A 25,016-nucleotide genomic window follows, 5' to 3' on the forward strand; every position below is an offset into this window, starting at 1 on the left:
TGAATGAAGAGGCAGTCTGCTGTATGTGGTAAAGACTTTACCAGCTATATATCTGACACAGGGTTAGTGTCCAGAATATCCGAAGTAGAAAAGATTGACGTCATGAAAGTGATTGACGCCCTTAAACAGCATGTAAAAAACGCCCTTATAGAAATGGATGAGAAATATAACAGAAAGTTTGAAGAATTGAATAAATCAATGAATGATACCCTAGAAAACCAAGGAAAAACAATCAGATAATGGAAACAGTTCAAGACTTGAAAACTGAAACAGAGGCAAAGAAGAAAACCTCCCTACCAAAAAAAGCCCAGGACCAGATGGTTTCAATGCGGAATTCTACCAGAACTTCCAAGAAGACCTAATACCTATACTCCTTAATGTAATTCACAATATAGAAACAGAAGAGGCATTGCCAAATTCCTTTTATGAAGCTACAGTTACTCTAATACCAAAACCGCACAAAGACTCAACCAAGAAAGAGAATTATAGGCCAGTCTCACTCATGAACATCGATGCAAAAATCCTCAACAAAATACTGGCAAACTGAATCCAAGAACACATTAGAAAAATTATCCATTATGATCAAGTAGGCTTCATCCCAGAGATGCAGGGCTGGTTCAACATACGAAAATCTATCAATGTAATCCATCATATAAATAAACTGAAAGAAAAAAACCATATGATCATTTCATTAGATGCTGAAAAAGCATTTGACAAAATTCAACATCCCTTTATGATAAAAGTATTGGAAGCCGGGCGATGGTGGCGCACACCTTTAATCCCAGCACTCGGGAGGCAGAGGCAGGCGGATCTCTGTGAGTTCGAGACCAGCCTGGTCTACAGAGCTGGTTCCAGGACAGGCTCCAAAGCCACAGAGAAACCCTGTCTCGAAAAAAACCAAAAAAAAAAAGTATTGGAGAGATTAGGCATACAAGGGTCATACCTAAATATAATAAAAGCTATATACAGCAAGCCGACAGCTAACATCAAATTAAATGGAGAGAAACTCAAAGCCATCCCACTAAATTCAGGAACATGACAAGGCTGTCCACTCTCGCCATACCACTTCAATATAGTGCTTGAAGTTCTAGCAATAGCAATAAGACAACATAAGAGGATCAAGGGGATTCGAATTGGAAAGGAAGAAGTGAAACTTTCGTTATTTGCAGATGATATGATAGTGTACATAAGCGACCCCCAAAACTCCACCAAAGAACTTTTACAGCTGATAAACACCTTTAGTAATGTGGCAGGATACAAGATCAACTCCAAAAAACTCAGTCGCCCTCTTATAAACAAAGGATATGGAAGCAGTGAGGGAAATCAGAGAAGCATCACCTTTCACGATAGCCACAAACAGCATAAAATATCTTGGGGTAACTCTAACTAAGGAAGTGAAAGATCTATTTGACAAAAACTTTAAGGCATTGAAGAAAGAAATTGAGGAGGATACCAGAAAATGGAAGGACCTCCCTTGCTCTTGGATTGGGAGGATCAACATAGTAAAAATGGCAATTCTACCAAAGACAATTTATAGATTCAATGCAATCCCCATCAAGGTCCCATCAAAATTCTTCACAGATCTTGAGAGGACAATAATCAACTTTATATGGAAAAACAAAAAACCCAGGATAGCCAAAAGAATCTTATACAATAAAGGATCTTCTGGAGGCATTACCATCCCTGACTTCAAACTCTATTATAGAACTACAGTGATGAAAACAGTGTGGTACTGGCATAAAAACAGAGAAGTCGACCAATGGAATTGTATAGAAGACCCGAATTTTAACCCACAAACCTATGAACACCTCATTTTCGATAAAGGAGCTAAAAGTATACAATGGAAGAAAGAAAGCATCTTCAACAAATGGTGCTGGCAGAACTGGATGTCAACCTGTAGAAGAATGAAAATAGACCCATATCTATCTCCATGCACAAAACATAAGTCCAAATGGATTAAAGACCTCAATATCAGTCAGAACACATTGAACCTGATAGAAGAGAAAGTGGGAAGTACCCTACAACAGATGGGCACAGGAGATCGCGTCCTATGTGTAACCCCAGCAGCACAGACAGTAAGGGCAACATTGAATAAATGGGACCTACTAAAACTGAGAAGCTTCTGTAAAGCAAAGGACACTGTCACTAAGACAAAAAGGCAACCTACTGAGTGGGAGAAGATCTTCACCAACCCCGCAACAGACAAAGGTCTGATCTCCAAAATATATAGAGAACTCAGGAAAATAGACTTTAAAATGCTAATTAACCCAATTAAAAAATGGGGCACTGAACTGAACAGAGAATTCTCAACAGAAGTTCAAATGGCCAAAAGACACTTAAGGTCATGCTCAACCTCCTTAGCGATCAGGGAAATGCAAATCAAGACAACTTTGAGATATCATCTTACACCTGTCAGAATGGCTAAAATAAAAAACTCCAATGATAGCCTTTGCTGGAGAGGCTGTGGAGGAAGGGGTACCCTCATCCATTGCTGGTGGGAATGCAATCTTGTGCAACCACTTTGGAAATCAGTGTGGCAGTTTCTCAGGAAATTCGGGATCAATCTACCCCTGGACCCAGCAATACCACTCTTGGGAATATACCCAAGAGAAGCCCTATCATATGACAAGAGCATTTGTTCAACTATGTTCATAGCAGTATTATTTGTAATAGCCAGAACCTGGAAACAACCTAGATGCCCTTCAATGGAAGAATGGATGAAGAAAGTGTGGAATATATACACATTAGATACTACACTGCGGTAAAAAACAATGACTTCTTAAATTTTGCATGCAAATGGATGGAAATAGAAAACACTACACTGAGTGAGGTAACCCAGACCCAAAAAGATGAACATGGGATGTACTCACTCATAATTGGTTTCGAGCCATAAATAAGGGTCACAGGGTCTACAATTGGTGATCCCAAAGAAGCTAAGTAAGAAGGTGAACCCAAGGAAAAACATATGGTTATCCTCTGGGCTATGGGAAGTAGACAAAATTGCCGGGGAGAAAATTGGGATCTTGGGGGTGGGGTGGGATGAGGGTAAGGGGAGATGGGGAGAGAAAAGGGAGAAGGGGAGGATGGGGGGAACTTGGGGAAAAAGGATGATTGGGATAAAGGAAGGTTGGATAGGGGAGCACGGAACACAATTCTTAGTTAAGGGAGCCACCTTAGGGTTGGCAAGAGACTTGAACCTAGAGTGGCTCCCAGGAGCCCAAGGCGATGTCCCCAGTTAGTTCCTTGGGCAGCTGAGGATAGGGAACCTGAAATGACCCTATCCTATAGCAATACTGACGAATATCTTGCATATCACCATAGAACCTTCATCTGGTGATGGATGGAGATAGAGACAGAGACCCATACTGGAGCACTGGACTGAGCTCCCAAGGTCCCAATGAGGAGCAGAAGGAGGGAGAACATGAGCAAAGAAGTCGGGACCACGAGGCGTGCACCTACCCAATGAGTCAGTGGAGCTGATCTATTGGGAGCTCACCAAGGCCAGCTGGGCTGTGACTGAAAAAGCATGGGATAAAACCGGACTCTCTGAACATGGCGAACAATGAGGGCTGATGAAAAGCCAAGGACAATGGCACGGGGTTTTGATCCTACTTCATGTTCTGGCTTTGTGGGAGCCTAGCCAGTTTGGATGGTCACCTTCCTAGATATGGACGGAGAGGAGAGGACCTAGGACTTACCACAGGGCAGGGAACCCTGACTGCTCTTTGGACTGGAGAGGGAGGGGTAGAGGGGTGGGAGGAGGGAGAGAAGGGTGGGAGGAGGGGGAGGGAAATTGGAGGCTGGGAGGAGGCGGAAACTTGGTTTTTTTCCTTTTCTCAATAAAAAAAAAAGAAGGGATAACACTAAAGACATTTAAAATGCCATACAGAAACCTACTACTGTAGAAGTTCCCTAAAATACACGCATATGCATATATAAAAGTATTTTAATTGGAGCAGTCCTATCATGGGGGGATAATGGCTCTCCCAGACACCATAGGCTATCAGTAAAAATCCTAGTGCCGGGTATGGGTTATCTCTTCTTAATTTAGTCAGTGGGGTCCATAGATAAGCCCCTCAAATATTACAGACTATTACCATTGTTCTTGGCTACCCTCCAGAGCCTGACAGTGAGACCCTATTACTGAAAACACAACATATTTGAGTCAAAGAACATGAAAGAATCAAGCTGGCAGCAACCTGAAAAGTTCATATCTAGTAGGTAGATTTCATACTGCTAGAAGATTCTAAGCACACTTTGGAACCCTACAAGCTACAATAATGACTGCCTTGACAAGAAAACCAACTGGTGCAATAGTGGCACAAATGTTATGGGAGTAACCAGCCCCTTCCTGATTAGATTTAAAGCCTGTTCCACAATTCAAAACACTTGCATGGTAAAATGGGCCAAAACCCATAGCTAGCTAGATCACAGGCCCCAGAGGAGCCTCTAACTATTAGTCTGTTAAATGGACATAGCAATTAGCTACCTGTTAAGATCTTACCTTTATATTTATAGTGAGTATTTTGTTCAGCTGACATAAAAAGAAGCTTCTTTTTTAAGTAAATGGGATTAATACAGAGACCCACAAGTGCTCAACACGAAGAGAAAAGACTATACAGTGCTCGGTTCTAAATGGGACAGCTGTATCATGCCTCCTGCTTTCAAGGTTCAGGAATCACTGAGGAAGGAGGAAGGAAAGACTATAACAAAAGAACTACAGGAGAAATCAGAATCCTGCAATGTTCTCGCCATAATACCAACCATGCCCTGAACTAAAACTTAACATTCACAAGCCTCCAGAGTAGCAAAGAACTAACTGCCTAAGGCATATCTCAAGTCAGGACGACGCTGACCAGTGTTTCTACTCCTGCTAAACTCTAACTGCTTCGTGGAGATGTAGAGATCTTTTAGTGAATGACTAGAAGACACCTGTACTGCAGACAAGAACTAAAAATGTGGGCAGAAAGCTACAGAGATTCGTTTGCTAGAGATCAAATCCAGGGCTCTGTGTGTGCTAGATAAGTACTCTACCATTTAAGCTAGATCCCACGACCCTAGGCCAAAATCTTAAAAACAAAGTTAAAACTTTTATTATTTCTATGAAATATATTTTGGTTACTTTTCTTGTTGATGGTAAAAAAAAACTGACAAAAGAAACATAAGAAAGAACAGGTTTGAGGCTCACAGTTGTGGAGCACAGTGTCACCGCAGGAAAGTCCTGGCAACAGGAAGTGAAGGCAACGACTATCCAGTCAGGAAGCAGACAGAGGCTGGTGCTCAGCTGCCCCCACCCCCACCCACAGTAGTCCAGGACCCCAGCCCTAGAGGGTGGCTCTCCCAACTTCAGTTAACGGAATCAACAGAAACCCTTACAGGAATGCCAGAGGCTATCCTAAAGGAAGTACACTCTTCCAAGTGTGCCTACATAGCCTGCTGGCTGGCTGGCTGCCTCCTAAGTGATTTTTTTTTTTTTGAGTTGGCAATCAGCTCTCACAATCACAAAAGGAAAGGCATCAGTTTTATTCTGTTTTAACAGATATGCTGAATTATTCTGACATGCCTTACTTTGCAGATCTCTATTTGTGTACAAATACATAAAAATTATTTTCTACTTCACAGTGTTTTTACTTTTTTTTTTCTTTCTGGTATTTCCAGTCAGGGATTCTCTGTGCAGCCCTGGCTGAACTGGAACTCATTCTGTAACCAGGCTGGCCTCTGCCTCCCAAGAGCTGGAATTAAAGGAGTGCACCACCACCACCTGGCTCCCTGTTTTTACTTTTAGCCTACTGGTATGGGACAATTCTGTATTCTGTCAATTATGTTTTAAATAAACGCTGATTGGTCAGTCGCCAGGCAGGAGGTATAGGTGGGACAAGCAGATAGGAAGTAGAGGTGGGGCAATGAGAACAGGTGTATTCTGGGAAGAAGGAAGCTCTTTCTGCAGTCCTGCCCAGACCACAGAAGAAGTAGGATATGATCTGCCCCACTGAAAAAGGTACTGAGCCATGTGGCTAACATAGATAAGGATAATGGGTTAATATGCGTTATAAGAGCTAATACGAAGCCTGAGCTAATGGGCCAATCAGTTTTATAACTTATGGAGACCTCTGTGTGATTTTTTGGGGGACTACCGGGTGTGGGAACCAGGTAGGACAGAAACCCCAACAAGCAGGACCTCATGTTACAGCCTACAGAACTTTTAAATTTTAAAATACCATGTTCAAATAACAAAAATCTTGCCACCAAAATAGCAACCACAACTAAAGCACTTCTTTGGCTTAAGAGTATCAATAACTGGTTAGCTGGATGAAGTGGCACACACATGTAACAGATACACAGAGAGTGAGACAGAAGGACCACAGGGTCCCACACAGCCTAGGCTACATGGGAAAAGAGGAAAGAAAGGAGAGATGAAGGGAAAGGAGGAATGATAGATTTAAAAAATTAAAAAAGCAAAAGAAGAATTTAATATGCCCAAGGAAAGCCATTAACGAAATAGAATTAGTAAACTTACAACCTCAAATAAATGAATTAACAGATATATATTATTATTATGCATTTAAAATTTTTTTAATAAATATTAGAAAAAGATCAATAATTGTCAAATATTTTTCTTCCTTAAATTTGTCTTCCTTAATTACTTTGAGCAATGAAAAAAACTGAGCAACAAGCCAGGCAGTGGTGGCGCACGCCTTTAATCCCAGCACTCGGGAGGCAGAGGCAGGCGGATCTCTGTGAGTTCGAGGCCAGCCTGGACTACAAGAGCTAGTTCCAGGACAGGAACCAAAAAGCTACGGAGAAACCCTGTCTCGAAAAATCAAAAAAAAAAAAAAAAAAAAAAAAACCTGAGCAACAAAGTTGCTTAAATAATATTTTCCTTATTATTTTTATTTTGCTTTTACTTGTTATAGTAAGTGCTAAACTCAGGGTTTTACATGTGCTAGTCAAATACACTAAACCCCCAATTATTTGCTCATTATTTTAAAGTCTATTTATGGAATAAATTAGATTTTAGATTTCTAGGAAGTACTTTACATTTATCTACTCCTTTCAAATTAACATTTGGCCCATTACGAAAACCTTCCTGTCCTCCTCTCCCAAGCCACCTCAGAGGAATTCTGAAACAAAGGCTGCAACTACACAGAGAGGACCAAGAAGTGCACGATCACCCACCCAGCAGGGCACCCTGTTCTCTAGGTCCTCCATACAGGGGCAAAACCCTGGGGTCCTCCCCCACCTGCCTCAGCTTCTCTAGCAGGCAAGCCTCCTGCAGGTAGACTACTCCAACAGCCCACTCCATAGATCGACCCTGTAAGCTACAAGTCCCGTTCTGCCCCCAAACCCTCCTAACCCCCACAACCTCAGACGATCTCTGAAACAGGCCGCAACTACACAGAGAGGATCAAGAGATGAACTCTGATGCACAGACTGTGAATGCACAGAGAGGAGCAAGAGAGCAGGCCAAGAGAGAGGGCCAAGAAAGCGGCTAAGGGAGCAGCTCCCTGAGACACAGACAGTGACAGTACAGAGCAGACCAAGAACAGTTCCCAAAGACACAGAAAACAACTGCAAGGACTGGACCTGAAGGTAAAAACACTCTTGCACCATCTGGAGAATGGCACCAGTACAAGAATTCATACAACAACCTGAAAAGCAACATGGCAACACCAGAACCCAGTGGTCACATAACAGGAAGACTTGATCATCCTAACCCAGAAGAAGCAGAAGAAAACTATTTTAAATGTAATTTTATGAGGATGATGGAGACCTTTAAAAAGAAAATGAAAAATTCCCTTAAATGGAGGAAAAGATAAACAATACACTTTAAGAAATCAATAAATCTCTTAATGAAACCCAAGAAAACTAAGAAAAAAAATCAAACAGGTGAAGCAAACAGTTCAAACAGTTCAAGGTTTGAAGATTGAAATAGAGGCAATAAAGAAAACACAAACCTAGGAAATTCTGGAAACAGAAAATCTGGGTAAATGAACAGGAACTATTGATGCAAGCATAACCAACAGAGTACAAGAGATGGAAGACAGAATCTCGGGTGTTGAAAATACTAGAGAGGAAATGGATTCATCGGTCAAAGAAAATGTTAAATCCAACAAATTCTTAACACAAAACATCCAGGAAATCTGGGACACCATGAAAAGAATAATACAGATAAAAGGAGGAAAAACTCCAGGTGAAAAGGCACAAAAAACATACTCAACAAAATCATAGAAGAAAACTTTCCCAAACTAAGAAGGATATCCCTATGAAGGTACAAGAAGCTGACACCAAATAGAATGGAACAAAACAAAACAAAAAGGTCCCCTTACCATATAATAATTAAAACACAAACATACAGAATAAAGAAAAGAAAACAAGAGCTGCAAAGGGAAAAGGTCAAGTAACATAAAAAGGCAGACCTACCAGAATTGCACCCGAATTCTCAAAGGGAATCATGAAAGCCAGAAGGCCCTGCAAAGATTGCTGTAGATACTAAGAGACCACAAAGGCAAGCCCAGAACTATACCCAGCAAAACTTCCAATCACCATTGATGGAGAAAAAATATTCCATGACAAAACCAGATTTAAACAATACCTATCCACAAATTTAGCCCTACAGAAAGTACTAGAAGGAAAATTCAAACCCGAGGAAGCTAACTGCAGCCACAAAAACATAGGCAACACAAAACCTTACACCATCAAAACCCAAAGAAGGAAAACATACAAACACTACCACTGAAAAATAATGGGAATTAACAATCACTGGTCATTAATATCTCTTAACATCAATGAACTCAATTCTCCTATAAAAAGACACAGGCTAAAATAATGGATATGAAAACAGGATCCATCCTTCTGCTACATACAAGAAACACATCTCAAACTCAAAGACAGACACTACCTCAGGGTAAAGGGTTGGAAAAAGACTTTAATCAAATGGACCTAAGAAAGAAGCAGGTGTAGCTATCCTAATATCTAACAAAGTAGACTTCAAACTAAAATCAATCAGAAGAGTTGGAGAAGGGCGCTTTATATGCACAACAGGAACAATCCATCAAGATAAAGTCTCAATCCTCAATATCTATGCCCCAAATACAAGGGCACCCACATATGTAAAAGAAACTTTATTAAGCTTAAATCGCACATCAAACCACAGACACTAATAGAAGGAGACTTCAAAATCCTTCAAAATCCCATTTTCCCCAATGGAAACTTGACAAAGAAATAAGAGAACTAACAGATGTCATGACTCAAATGGATTTAACATCTACAGAACATTCCACCCAGACACAAAAGAACACCCCTTCTTCTTAGCACTTCATGGAACCTTCTCTAAAATACTCGGTAACGAAGCAAACCTCAACAGATACAAAAAAAATAGGAATAACCCCCTGTATTTTATCGGATCACCACAGTTTAAAGTTAGAATTTAACAACAACACTACTCTCAGAAATCCTACAAACTCAGGGAAATTGGACAGTGAACTATTGAACCACCCCTGGATCAAGAATGAAATAAAAAAAGAAATTAAATTTTCTCAATAAAAAAAGAAAAAAAAACAAAAAAAAAAAAAAGAAATTAAAGACTTGCTAGAATTCAATGAAAATGAAGGCACAGCGTACCCAAACCTATGAAAGCAGAGCTAAGGGGGAATTCATAGCACTCAGTGCCTAAACAAAGAAAGTGGAGAAATCTCACACTAGTGACTTAACAGCACACCTGAAAGCTCTAGAACAGAAAGAAGCAGACTCACCCAGGAGGAATAGACAACAGGAAATAATCAAATTGAGGACTAAAATCACTAAAATAGAAACAAAGAAAACAATACAAAGAATCAATGAAACAGCTGGTTCTTTGAAAAAATCAAAAAGATAGACAAACTAATCAAATTTATTCAAACTAATCAAAGGCAGAGAAAAAACATCCAAATTAACACAATCAGAAATGAAAGGGGAACATAACAACAGACAATGAGGAAATCCAGAGAATCATTAGGCCATACTACAAAAACCTGTACTCCACAAAAATTGGAAAATGTAAAAGAAATGGGCAATTTTTTGGATTGGTATCACATACCAAAATTAAATCAAGACCAGGTGAACTATTTAAATAGAGCTATAACCTTCAAGGAAATAGAAGTAGTCATCAAAAAAAAACCAAAAAACCCAACCAAAAAAAGCCCACAGGGTCAATGGTTTCAGTGCAGAATTCCACCAGAACTTCAAAGAAGATCTAATACCTATACTCCTCAAAGTGTTTCACACAATAGAAATAGAAGGAACATTGCCAAACGGTCTTTCCAAAACTACAGTTACCCTGACACTGAAACCACACAAATATTCAACTAAGAAAGAGAATTACAGACCAATCTCCCTCATGAACATTGATGCAAAAATACTCAATAAAATACTGATAAACTGAATCCAAGAATGCATCAAAAAAAATAATCCACCATGATCAAGTCAGCTTCATCCCAGAGATGCAGGGATGGTTCAACATATGAAAATCTATCAATGTAATTCACCATATAAATAAACTAAAAAAAAAAAAGATCATCTCATTACATTCTGAAAAGGCATTCAACAAAACCCAGCACCCCTTCTTGATACAACATATTTAAACATAATAAAAGCAATATACAGCAAGCTGACAGCCACCATCAAATTAAATGCAGAGAAACTCAAAGCAATTCCACTAAAATCAGGAATAAGACAAGGTTGTCTACTCTCTCCATATCAATTCAACATAGTTCTTGAAGTTTTGGCTACAGCAATAAGACAACAAAAGGAGATTAAGTGGATACAAATTGGAAATGAAGAAGTCAAACTTTCGCTATTTGCAGATGATATGTTAGTATACGTAAGTGTTCCCCAAAACTCTATCAGGGAACTCCTACAGCTGATAAATACCTTCAGTAATGTGGCAGGATACAAGATCAATTCAAAAAAAATCAGTAGTCCTCCTATACACAAATGATAAAGAAACTGAGAAAGAAATCAGAGAAACATCACCCTTCACAAAACCACAAATAACATAAAATATCTTGGGATAACACTAACCAAATAAGTGAAAGACCTGCTCAATAAGAACTTTAAGTTTTTGAAGAAAAAAATTGAAGAAGACACCATGTAGGCAGAGGTCGCTCATTCATTCCCAGCATACCAGACCATTAAATAATCACTCAGAAACTATATTATTTAAATCACTGCTATGCCAATTACTTAAGCGTATTGCTAGCTAGTTCTTATATCTTAAGTTAACTCATTTCTATTATTTTATATTTTATCACGAGGTTCATGGTTTACTGGCATGTATGTTTCTTCTAGGGGGCCACATGGCTTCTCACTGACTCCATGTTCTTTCTCCCAGCATTTAGTTTAGGTTTTCTGCTTAGCTCTACTCTACCCTATCACAGGCCAAAGCACCTTCCGTATTCATTAACCAATAAAAGCAACATATATACAGAAGGACCTCCCATATCAATGATAGAAAATAGAAAGATCTCTCATGTTTTTGGATAGGTAGGGTCAACATAATAAAAATGGCAATCCTACCAAAAGTAATCTACACATTCAATGCAATCCCCATCAAAATCCCAACACAATTCTTCACAGACCTTGAAAGAACAATATTCAACTTCATATGGAAAAACAAAAAATCCAGGATAGCTAAAACAATCCTGTACAATAAAGGAACTTCCAGAGGTATCACCATCCCTGACATCAAGCTCTATTACAGAGCTACAGTAATAAAAACAGCTTGGTATTGGAATAAAAATAGACAGGTTGACCAATGGAATCGAACTGAAGACTTGAATATTAATCTGCATACCTATGAACACCTGATTTTTGACAAAGAAGCTAAAATTATAAAACAGAAAAAAGAAAGCATCTTCAACAAATGGTGCTAGCATAACTGGATGTCAACATGTAGAAGATTGAAAGTAGATCCACATCTATCCCCAGGCACAAAACTTGAGTCCAAATGGACTAAAGACCTCAATATAAATCCAACCACACTAAACCTGATAGACAATAAAGTGGAAAGTAACTTTCAATGCATGGGCAAAGGAGATCACTTCCTAAATATAACCCCAGTAGCACAGACACTGAGAACAACAATAAATAAATGGGACCTCCTGAAATTGAGAAGCTTCTGTAAAGCAAAGGACACCATCAGTAAGACAAAAAGGCAGCCTACTGAATTGGAAAAGACCTTCACCAACCCCATATTAGATAGAGGACTGATCTCCAAAATCTATAAAGAACTCAAGAAACTAGACATCAAAATATCAAATAAACAATTGAAAAATAAGTACAGATCGAAACAGAGAATTCTCACCAGAAGAATTTCAAATGGCTGAAAGACACTTAAAGAAATGTTCAACATCCTTAGCCATCAGGGAAATGCAAATCAAAATGACTCTGAGATTCCATCTTTTAACTGTCAGAATGGCTAAGAACAAAAACACCAATGATAGCTTATGCTGGAGTGGATGTGGAGTATGGGGAACAGGCCTCCATTGCTGGTGGGAATGCAAACTTGTACAACCACTCTGGAAATCAGTATGGCAGTTTCTCAGAAAATTGGGATCAACCTACAGAAAGACCCAGCAATACCACTCTTGGGCATATACACAAAGGATGCTCAACCATACTACAAGGACATTTGTTCAACTATGGTTATAGCAGCATTATTTGTAATAGCTAGAACCTGGAAATAACCTAGATATCCCTCAACGAAAGAATGGATAAAGAAAATGTAGTACATTTACACAATGGAGCACTACTCAGAGTTAAAAAACAAAGACATCTTGAAATTTGCATGCAAATGGATAGAACTAGGAAAAACCATCCTAAGTGAGGTAAACCAGACCCAGAAAGATAAACATGGTATGTAATCATTCATAGGTGGACACTAGCTGTAAAGCAAATGATAATGAGCCTATATATAGTTCACGACCCTAGAGAAGCTAAGCAACAAAGTGAACCCTAGGAGAAACATATATAGATCCCCCTGAGAAGGGGAAAAACAGACAAGATCTCCTGACAAAATTGGGAGCATGGGAGTAGGGGGAGAAGGGAGGGTGGAAGAGAAGATGAAGGGGAGAAGGGATGGAGGGAGAAGTGTTTGAAGAAATGGGATAGTCAAGATGGGGAAAGGACAGAGATGGAGAACAAGAAAAAAGATACTTTGATTGGGGGAGCCATTATGGGGCTAGCAAGTAACCTGTCACTAGAGAAATTCCCAGAAATCTACAAGGATGACTCCAGCTAAGACCCTAAGTAATAACAGAGAGGATGCCCGAACTGGCCTTGTCCTGTAGTAGGACTGATGACTATATTAAAATGTCACCATAGAACTGTCATCCAGAAACTGATGGACACAAGGACAGAGACCCACAGTGGAGCATTGGGCTGAGCTCCCAAAATTCAGCTGAAGAGTGGGAGGAATGAAAATATGAGCAAAGAAGTGCAACTACTATCATTTCAGTTTTGGTCTTCTGTCCTATGTTAATTCTCAAAAATAAGTGAATATGGGTTCACCTCAATAGCTTAACTTGAGGTCATCAGGAGATACACAAACTAGGTAAGAACAATGTTTTGGTCTCTTGGGGAACATTTTTTTCCCTCAGATTTCCAAGTTTTCAACATTTCATATATTTTGCAAAAAATCTACCTAAAAAGGTTTTCAAAGAAGAGTACTGCTAGATTACTTTACTTAAAGTTTAACTGAGTTTAATGTTGTTAGACCTTATATTGAACCACAAATCTCATTTCTTGGTTTTCCTATACCCAGTGTTGTGACCTTGAGTCAGCTGTTCAAGGTATCTGCTCTAAATTCTCAATAAAGCAAAAAATAGCTACAACTTGAATAGCAGTCTCTACCATGATGAAAGTGTATATTATATTCTCAAGAGTTAAAATTAAAAATAATAAAATTTCAATGTTTTTTGAAAGGATAAAAAATATGAGCAAAGAAGTCAAGACCATGATAGGGACACACACTGAAACAGTTTACCTGAACTAATGGGAGCTCACCAAGCCCCGCAGGACAGGAAAGGAACCAGCATAGGACCAAACAAGACCCTTTGAATGTGGGTAACAGTTGTATGGCTGGGGGCAGACTGCAGGACCCCTGGCAGTGGCACCAGGTTTGTCCCTGATGCTTGTACTGGCTATATGAAACCCATGTTCTTTGGATGGATACCTTGCTCAGCCTGGATATAGTGGGGAGGGCCTTGGTCCTTCCAAGGAGCAATGTGCCTTACCCTTGCTGGGGAGTGGGTGGGGATAGAGGAGAAAGTAGAGAAAATAGGAGGAGGGAAGGGAGTGGGAACTGAGATTAGTATGTAAAATGAATAAAGATTTTTTTATTTAAAAAAAAAAAGATGTCACAAGAAAAAACCATTACTAGCCCATCCCCATTTTGCCTTTGAGAAAAGATAGCTCGTTTATATCTGAACAAAGAACTAAGTCAATCGTTCATGAACTTGTTCATGCACTCACTCATTTAACAAATACTGAGTACTGACTGCATGTACTATTCCAGGCACTGGAAAGAGCAATAATGAAATCAAAATAAAGTTCTATCCTCAGAGATCATTCTAGCTAGAAGAGAAAAAACAATAAAATATCTAAAAGCACAAAGCACTACTGAAAAAAATTAAGGGGAAGCACAAGACCAAGATCAGTCATTTATTTTGGATGCCTTTAGTTTAAAAATCCTTGTAGTCATTTAGGTAGTAATAACTAACCGCCAATCAGACACACAATTCCAAGGAAGACTCTCTGAACTAGAGACTGAATACTAAATAAAAGGTTACTAGAGATATACAGGAGAGCATTGTCAGAGGCAGGGGCATCTGGGAGAGTCCAAAGTGAACATGACCCTGACCCATGTGAGGAGACGGGGAGAGCAAGGAAGAGGGGAAAAGACAATGTTTTAGTTAGGGTTTCTATTGTGAAGAGACACCATGACCATGGCAACTCTTATAAAGGAAAACATTTAATTGAGATGGCTCACTCACAGTTTCAGAGGTTTAGTCCATTATCATCATGGCAAGGCATGGTAGTGTGCAGGCAAACATGTTTCCCAAGAGGGAGCTGAGAATTCTACATCTTGATCCAAAGACAACAGGAAATGAACTGAGATACTAGGCATGGCTTGAGCATATATGAAACCTCAAAGCCCACCTCCACAGAGACACACTTCCTCCAACAATATCACACCTACTCCAATAAGGCCACACCTCCTAATAGTGCTACTCCCTTTGGGGCCCATTTTCTTGCAAACCACCACAGAGGGGAACTGGGTACAGCAGGCAGGTGGCCCAAAAGAGAAAGTAAAAGAAAAAGCCAGGTAATATAATATAATCCAAAACAGTTGGATTATGTAGGAAAGGGCAGTTGGAGGTATGTCAACCTAGCTCCTGGGATGGAGAATTTATGGTAGAAAGTGAGGTATGCCAGTCAGGATGGCCCTATAACAGGTAGGAACTGAGGATGCTGGGAGAATCTGGTGGTTAGATCTGCTTTCATGTGTTCCGCAGCACCTCAGTCATTTGTCCTGGGTGTGAAAGCTGACAGCATATTTATGTCATCCAAAGGCACAAAGCAAGGAGAGAAGAGACCAGGTCTGCAAATGTGGCTATTCAAACTGGAAAGTTCTATGGGATCTGAGATAAAAATGTAGCCAATGAGTCAGGAATGATGGTATAAGAGTACAAACCTGCCCTCAGGAGGGTGAGGCATGAGGACAATGATCTGAGCCAGCCTGGACTAAAATATAGCAAGACACCTCAACAAACAAACACACAAACAAATAAACAAAAACTAATACACACACGTGGTAGAAGAACAATAGAAAAAGCAGAGGGTACCATGTCCTGAAAGCCAAAAGAAGAGCATTTCCAACAAGGAGGTGCACACACTCCCCTGTCCCAAGTACAGCTGAGAAGAAGGCAAATCTGGGGAGTACTCAGGTGCTGACAGGGAAGCTGTCTGATTTGTGGAGGTGGTAGGAACAAAAGTGACTAGGAGGGCACTACAAACAGCCAGTATGGATTTCTCCTGGAGTCCTGTCATGCAGGAAAGAAAAGACACATACAGAGAGACATGCTGTCAGGTTATTTAAGAAAGAAAAACCGTCTAAAACATGCCTTATGTTGATGAGGAAAGAACCACTGGAAGAAGAAACTGTTGACAGAGGAGGGGAAGAAGCAAAAGGCAGGGAAATTGAAGCTGGTAAAAGACAGACAGCCAAACAGATGATTTGAGATTCTACTCTGTATGTTATGAATACGTTTTATTGCCATTGGTTATTAAAGAAGCTCTTTCAGCCAATGCCTTAGTCGAGTAAATCCAGGCAGGAAATCCAAACAGAGATATAGAGAGAAAGTAGAGTCAGGGAGACTCCACATCGCTGCCAAAAGAGAAGGGCACCAGCCACCAGCCAGAACCTTACTGGCAGGCCACACCCTTGTGGCAATACACAGATTAATAGAAATGGGTTAATTTAAGATGGAACTGCTAGCTAGAAATATGCCTAAACTATTGGCCACACAGTGTTGTAATTAATATAGTTTCTGTGTGATTATTCAGGTCTGAGCAGTCAGGAAACGAAAGAGCAGTCTCTACCTACAGACAGAGACAGGAGATGAAAAGACTTTAATGTTGTCATTTAGGAGAAAGTAAAGAGACGAGAAGATCCCATGAACTATTGTAAGGAATGCAAACAGTCTGGCACGACTAAGAACAGCATGCGTAGAAAGAGTTGGGCAGTATGGCTGGGCAACAGGAGAGGAACACAACTACCTTCTCTGCTAACACAGAACAAGACATGATGGAACTCCAGCATCGTCCACAACATCTCCAGAAAAGCAAACAAACCCAACAGACTGCTGTTTCGCCTATTTTCCTTGGTTTGTAGAAGACAGAAAACATCCAAATAACCCACTGCCACTTGTTTTAAAGAATAACCAACTCTTTTAGAGCCAACTGTTTCCATATTATGTACAAATCTATGACTATCAAAATACCCAATATTTAAAATGTGTCAGGGAAAACTGAACAACTGAAATGTTTTCCAAAAGAATAGAGCTCAAATATGGATGCACTAGTTGTAGATTTGTTTTATATGTGAAATATATGCACTTGTAGCTACAAATATAAGCTGCCTTTGTTTTAAAAGGACATCACTGTAAGCAAATGCAAAGCTAATAATAATACTGGTACATACAACTTACAGTTTCTTTTATAGCTATGAACCTTAAAGTTAAGCATGACATCAGAAAAAATGTAGCAATATTTAAGCACTGCAATACGCACTCTGTCCATCCTCCTTGTAGCAGCCTGGTCTACCAGGAAGAAGAACACTGCACTCCATGCATAAGTGCTGCTGTGAGCTCCTAAGCAAAGCACTAGCATTTCTATAACTGAGAGCCTTCAATCACAAAATGTTAAAAATCTTATGGCTTCCAGGTTTTCTTGTGAGGTACTACATCTGAGAGCTTTACAAAACACAACACATTACAACTTGCTTAAGGCTTAAGGGTCTTCAGGCCATCCACACACACCCCCAAATAGAGCACAGTCCACAGCTGACAGAGTCTGACAGTCAGTTAGCACGGCCGCCGTCTCTTTATGACCTTACCTTGGAATGAGCAGGCCCGCTTTCACTCAGAAGCTTATACTGGGGTTGGATGCTATGGAAACGGGCTAACTCATTTACCAGACACATTGGAGTTTTCTCTTTTGGGTTTGCCATTTTATCGTGGAGAGAAGCTGCAAATAAAAAGGCTATAAAGTGTTTGTCAAGAATGACTTTTAAAAAGGGAAGAAAAACTAGCGTTGACTTTTTTAGACTAAAGTCAGACTGCTAAATTATTTTCATGAATTTGTATTTAAAACTTTATATCGTGTAATGTCTTCCATCACATGCAATAGAATGTAGAAAATCTTCAACAATAAACAAAGGTTTATTTTTTTCTTACCTAAGTTATTCTCTATGTACATATAATACCACCATAAAACTTAAAGATTATGAAATAGTTTTTAATATATTATTATAACTTTTCTTTTTCTCTCAAAAACCTTTTACCATCATCAGGTAAGTTTCTTGATTCTTATTACTACAAAAGTACATTTTGTCTGAACTCAAACTCACTATATAGACAAGGATGCCCAGTGCTGGGAGCCTAGGCATGAGCACCACATCCAGTCTCATGTGTATGGTAGGTGAACCCTCTTCCAACTACGCAACAGCCCTAGCCCAATATCTGTCTACCTTTGTCAAACAGTCAATGTTGTGTCAAAAAGAACAAAAAGAGGTAGGAAAATAAAATTACATGATACCCACCACTAAAACTGTTAACATTTTCTACAATTGTTTTGAACACTATTTTATAATTACAAACATTTTCTTTAAAAAAATTTACTAACAGTACTTAATTTTCATAGGGTTCCTTTAATCTTCTCCAAAAATTACCAAAATGAATTTAGAATGTACTCTTCCAGGTGATTGTTAAATACATTTGCAAATATATCTGTAGTCATAAGAAAGTAGTCTCCATATATTTGGTTTTTCATTCACGTTGACAGCATTATAATAAATATGTTTTTTCAAATATTGTCTTCACTCTTTGGTATGTTGGGATTTTAACTGGCACGAATTTCCATGTTATGTTTTAACAAATATAGAATTTCCATGGTGCTACTGTAGTAAGATTCTACCCACCATCTACTGAGACATTCTGTAGCTGCGTTCATCACTCTCAGAATGACTGCGCCAAATCCCCTTCCTATGCTGCAAACCTAAAGTGTGGAATACAGTCATATATCTTAACTTCATTTATAATTTGGTGTTTACCTAGTGCCATCCCACTAGTGTCTAGACATCTTGTGTGTCCCTACGTCACTATTAAAGCTAACCATTTTATGTTACAGTTACCATGAAAGGCCTCTGCTGGTTCTTATTGATTATATCCTAGAGCTATCAATCTTTTCCTATTATGGTTTGTGCTTGTTGTGTCCTCAGAAATTCTTTCCTAACCTTCAAGGTCATAGTCTTAAGCTCGTTAAACCTCTGCTCCTCCTGCAAAATGAAAGTGTGTAATCTATCCTGCTGCTAGGGGCGTGGCCTGCAGTCCTCACTATGTGCAAGACTGAAGTGGGGACATCTCTTGAGCCCAGGACTTTAGAACCAGGCTGAGCAACATAGGGAGACCCTGTCACGATAAAAATAATAAATACAAACAGATGGACGAAAGAGGAGTAAAGGGTCTGCTTACCTCCTAAGACCCCATCAGGTTAAGATTTTAAAGGCATGCTACAGTTACTACAGTGCACATATTACTGCAGCTTTAGAATGTCTTCTCAGGTGAGAGTCAATTATTTTATCCTATTTTCCTTTACCTCATCTACAGACACATTTAGCTTGTTTAGTTTTTATTTCATCTCCCATTTATCAATGCCAAAAAATTTCAAGATCTAAGCATGAAACACGCAAGCACATCCTGTCTGCTGAAGCAGTAATAGTGCATGGAGAATACATAAGGAAAGAGGCCAACTGAGCAACCTCATCTACTAACTTAGATGAGGCTTACTGTACAAAACAAGACTCTTTCCAATCCATAACGTTAGCGGGTACAATAAGATGGTATAATGCCTTATCGTGAATACTATGGTTAAAGATGGTTTCTTAAGAAAGCTACATAGATGGTCAGAAAAGCACAAGCAACGAGAAGAACCTAAGTAAACAAACTGCAGTACTGGCACAGCTAAGGACTGACCAGAGTATGCCATTCTGAGTATCTGGCAAGAGAAAACAAAACAATCATTATTATCTTGGAAGAGTCAAAATAGATAAAAGTTCTGACGGGTTTGGGAAAACCCGCCTTCCGTGTAATTCACTGCGTATCAAGCAAAAGAAGCACTTTATAAAATGCATCTTCGGAGGGGTGGCAGTGGCACACGCCTTTAATCCCAGCACTCGGGAAGCAGAGGCAGGAGGATCTCTGTGAGTTCGAGACCAGCCTGGTCTACAAGAGCTAGTTCCAGGACAAGCTCCAAAGTTACAGAGAAACCCTGTCTCAAAAAGCCAAGATAAAATAAAATAAAATAAAATAAAATGCATCTTCAGTGCAGCTCACTATAGAAAACTGGATGGTCTGATACTTTAAGCAACTTCGATTCTTTGCTACCATAGCATGAAACATCCCAAGCATAAGAAACAGACCAGCTTACTGAGTATTTTTAAAAAGCAAAAGCAGGCATCTATGGTGGTGCATGTCTAAAGTTCCAAAACTCAAGAGGTTATGGCAGGAGGATCATGAGTTCACGACCCACCTGGACTATGTAAGCAAGACCCTGTCTCAAGTAAATAAAACAATGACAATAAAAAAGAGACCTAATGTTAAAATTAGAAAGCATTGTATGGTAAAATGTTGTCTAATCAAAAACAGCATTTACACTAAACATGCCATTCTCATTCTATTAATGCTATGAATTATAATACAAAAATATTTTAAAACATACCTGTCATAATGTGAACCTTTCATAGATAAAAATGTTTAGCTGTGTAATTTTTTTCTTTTCTTTTCTTTTTTTTGGGGGGTGTTTTTGTTGTCTTGGTTTTTTTGTTTTGTTTTGTTTTTGTTTTTGTTTTTCAAGACAAGGTTTCTTTGTGTAGCCCTGGCTGTTTTGGAACTCACTCTGTAGACAAGGTTGGCAATGAACTCAAAGATCCACCTGCCTCTGCCTCCCAAGTGCTGGGATTAAAGGTGTGATGTGGGAGTGTCATATATCAATCTGTTGATTTCATTGGTTAAGCAATAAAGAAACTGCTTGGTCCTCATAGGTTAAAACATAGGTGGGAGGAGTAAATAGAACAGAAGGCTGGGAGAAAGAAGCTGAGTCAAGGAGTCGCCATGATTTACACACTCCAGACAGACGCAGGTTAAGATCATTCCTGGTAAGCCAGCTCGTGGGCTACACAGATTATAAGAAATGGGCTAGTCCAGGTGCGAGAGCTAGCCTAGAAGAGGCTAGATAGAAATGGGCCAAGCTGTGTTTAAAAGAATACAGTTTCCATGTAATTATTTCGGGGCATAACCTAGAGCTAGCCATGTGGGCGGCCGGGGACACAGCCCCGCCGCTCCCAATTACAACAGAGTGGCGCCCAACGTGGGGCTAAATCCACTTAAAAACCTAAAAAGGCTTAAAAATAAGGGAGAGAGAGTTTAACACAGATTTCTGCTCTTTGTTGGTGGTGTGCCGCAGAGAAAAATTGTCCTGACTCAGCAGCAGGAAAAAATTGGCTGTTTTAAAATGCCAGCTTTCTGGGCTGTGCCGCCATCGCAATCTCTGTCTGGCTCCTACGGGAGACAGAACTTTTGAATGGAGCATTTGGAGTAATGTGCTACTGCTTGGTTGATGGCAATGTGGACTGCTGTGTGCCTGGAACTGTGTATGGCTCAGGGGCACCTGAGGGATGATGGGATAATAGATTTGTAATTGTGAGTTACTATTTTTAGACAAATATATTGGTATAGATTCTTGTATATTGATACAAAGTTAAATTATATTGACTATTGTATGCATGCATGTTTCTACCTCTGTTTAAAACATTTTTTATGTATTGACATATATTGTATTGATATATATTGTATATATTTACCATATTGCAGTGTACATTTCTACCTCTGATTAAGATACTTATATAATATTTGTGTATTGATATATATTTACCTACTGCAATGTATATTTGTACATTGTTTATATTTGGAGGTCATTGTCCTCATTTGTTTCACAGTCGTTTATTGTCTTAGTCTTTAAGTTAGATAGATATTGAGAATTATATAGATTAATAGTCATCTAAGTTTGTCATTTATAATCAGACTAATCAGGTTCTTTAGATATATAGAGATTATACTCAGTATAGATAGATAATCTTCAACTTCTTCAAAGAGCTGTAGAAAATGGCCTTTAATCTAACTCAGAGTTTTGTGGTAGTGAGACACAATTGCTCCTGGCAACACCACTCTATTCCCGAGAGAATTTTGAGCACCAAAGACACTCCACCTGGAGCCTTTCTTTTTGGCAGAACTGGCCTTTGGGCAAAGAAATGCCCATACCTCAACCACTGACAGAGATACAGAGCATGCATCAATGGATAAAACAGGACTGTCATATCCTGCCAAGACAGGGTAAGATAGTTTTGAAAAGTTGCTTGCCTTTGAAAATGGTATGTCAGTTATGTTAGGCCTTAGCCAATATTGGTTGCTTCAATGCTGCTAACGTGATTTTGGGTGATTGCCCAGGTAGCCAGTTGTCTCTGTGATTTGTTGCATGTTTTGGAAGTTGTTTTGCTGAACTTCCTAATTACCCAGGTAACATTATTTCCCTTCTCAGATCTTCGATGGGGTTGAAGACTATATAAATGTAGTTACTTTCTCTCATGACTTGGCCAAGTTATTTATTATACAAGACCTAAGCTAGTTAGAATAGGATATTTGTACTTATTGTATATAATTTCATAATAGGTTTAGAACTCTCTTATTTAAACAAAAGGGGGAGGTGTTGCAGGAGGTCCTCCCACTCCTCCAGCCTATAGCTGCTGAGATACCAGCCCATTGGGGCGTGGTCTCTCTCCCTTTAAAAAAGCGCCCACTTCCCTCTCCTCTCTCTCTTCACTTCCTGCTCCGCTGGCGACTAGAATCCCTTCCTGGTTGCATAGAGGGCTGTTTTCTGGGACGGCGATCTGTAAGTTTTTTCCCCTTTAAATAAATACCACCCTATTAATCATAATTCCAAATTGGTGTGGCATTGTTTGTGACTTATGCCTTCAAAGGTGTGCACCACTATCGCCTGATAATTTCTAAATATAATTTATATTTGTGCAAACCTTGTTTGGTAATAAAAACTTAATCAAACTCCTTTCCAGAAAGTACAAAGTAGCAACATGTAGTATAAACCTTTTATTTCATTTATTTTAACTTTGCCTTCATAAAATTAGCATGAGTCCAATAAAATATCTCAATGTATAACACGTTTGATGCAAGATTCTATTTGATAAAGCTTCATAACTAAAATCAAAATGCTTAAGGATGGTAGATTAGAAAATAATTATAGCTAATGATTTCTTTCCCAGCTGTAAACAGTTTACCGTTTTTTGTTTAGGATAAGGTCTCAGTATGTAGGGCAGCCTATTCTGGAACTTGCTAAGTTTCTAACTGCCCCACTCCTGGCTCCCTAGTGCTGAGAACACAGACATGTGCCTTTACACCGGGCTTGTTCCCTACTTAATCAGAAATCTTACTAGTATTAACTACCTCACAGATCGCAGAGATAAAATACTAATTTTGATAAAGTAGCTACAAAACTATAAAACAAAGTGATTTCTAAAGAAGTTGAACTATAGGTTAGGCTGTAAGTCAGCAGTACAGCTTGCACGACAGGCATGAGTCCTGCTGGGTTCAATCCCTAGCAGTGGCAAACTGAGACAGATAGACATAATCTAATATAACATGATATGGAGCTATATATTTTCAAAAAACTAAAGGTACTGTTAAGTCTGGAGCATAGCCCCAGCCCCTGGCATCCATCCCAGCCCCCTGGCCTGGGAATTGCATTAGTCTGGACTCCAAATCCCAGCATGCCAGGTCCTGCCACTCCCACAGAGTATTTACATTTGGTTTGGTTTTGAGACAGTGTCTCACTCTATAGCTATGGTGGGCCTGGAACTCACTACATACACCAGGATTGACTTGCCTCTCCCTCCCGAGTGCTGGCATACAAGTTGTGTACCACTGCATCCTACTGTATTATGTTTTTAAAGAGGCTACTACTAATATATTTTGAAATGTGCTTCATGGGATTTGAGTGGCTAGATAACAGTCTCTTTTTAAGAAGATTAACAGCGACAGATTTCACAATATAAGATTGTCATTGGAGAGAGTCAATGATCCATTAACAGGTAAAAGCCTGGTTCAGGTATCAGCCACTCATACATCCATGACTTTGAGAAAGTAATAAATCTTACTTTCAATACAGTAAATCCACTAAGCTGCTCATTCTCATTGGACGGTGGTACATACGGAAGCATAAGACACTATTAACAGTAATTATATATTTATTACTAATAATTATAAATTAGTTGAAACATTTATTAAAACTATTGATAATAAATAGTTTTATAAAATTTTTCATGGATTTCTAAATGCAGGCATTCTAAATCAAAATGTTCTGTCAGGATTAACTGATTTTACACATACAAATATATTTCATTAGTATCCTTTGATACTCATATCCTTGATACTCAATTACTATTTTCCCCTTGGGTCATTAGAATGCCTTAAATTTCCCTCCACTGAAAACTCCCCAACTATTATATAAATTATACTTACTTAGCTTCTCTTATCTACATAAGGGAATATTCTAACTTAATTGATATGAAATTCATTTACATGTAACACAATAACTTGAATAAAATATTTATAAAGCATATGTATAATAAAATATTATAAGAAAAATATATATCAAAGAAGATATAAATATACTCTGTGTTCTAGATATACTACATTTTCGCAACAACCCTAAGCTTCCTGAGTGCTGACTCCACAAACTACAACAGTAAAGTTTCCAAATTTAGGCAGACTGTCTCCACCGAGATGTCTGGTGAGAGAAACAGGAACTACAAAGGCAGCGCGGTGGGCACCGTGACAAGGCTGTTACAGGGGCTCCTGAGGCACAGGGGATGTGGAAAGACGGATTTTGAAAGACTAATTACATTAGTTAGAGAAAACAAGATCTCATCAAAGTCGGAAGACAAGAGAAAGTCAGCTGAAGCTTTTCAAAGAGACAAATGAAAGTATACAAAAGCCCAAACTTAGAGCTGGACATCTGTAATTGCAGCACTCGGGAAGAGGAGGTGAAGGTCAAGTCCACATATAGACTGAGCTACACAGTGAGACCTGGCCTCCAAAAGGGAAAGAGCAAGAAAAGCAGAGGCACAGCTC

The 25,016-nt window shown here is 39.2% G+C and overlaps 1 protein-coding gene across 8 annotated transcripts in view; it reads right to left on the reverse strand.

The window, feature by feature from the left end:
- Stau2 (staufen double-stranded RNA binding protein 2) overlaps positions 1 to 25,016 on the reverse strand; it is a 309,083-nt gene that overhangs the window by 253,970 nt on the left and 30,097 nt on the right. For 4 of the 8 annotated variants that reach the window (XM_041667871.1, XM_041667868.1, XM_041667869.1 and 1 more), the window contains one exon: positions 17,654 to 17,784. The exons of the other annotated variants lie outside the window; for them this stretch is intronic. In XM_041667871.1, coding sequence (XP_041523805.1) covers positions 17,654 to 17,767 — 114 coding nt within the window. In that variant the 5' untranslated portion in view covers positions 17,768 to 17,784. The remainder of the gene's footprint in view (positions 1 to 17,653; positions 17,785 to 25,016) is intronic. 8 annotated transcript variants of the gene reach the window in all.

The sequence above is a fragment of the Microtus oregoni genome, unplaced genomic scaffold (assembly GCF_018167655.1).
Source record: "Microtus oregoni isolate MIOR12 unplaced genomic scaffold, Mior012 000017F_ref0000208, whole genome shotgun sequence".
Lineage (NCBI taxonomy): Eukaryota > Metazoa > Chordata > Mammalia > Rodentia > Cricetidae > Microtus > Microtus oregoni.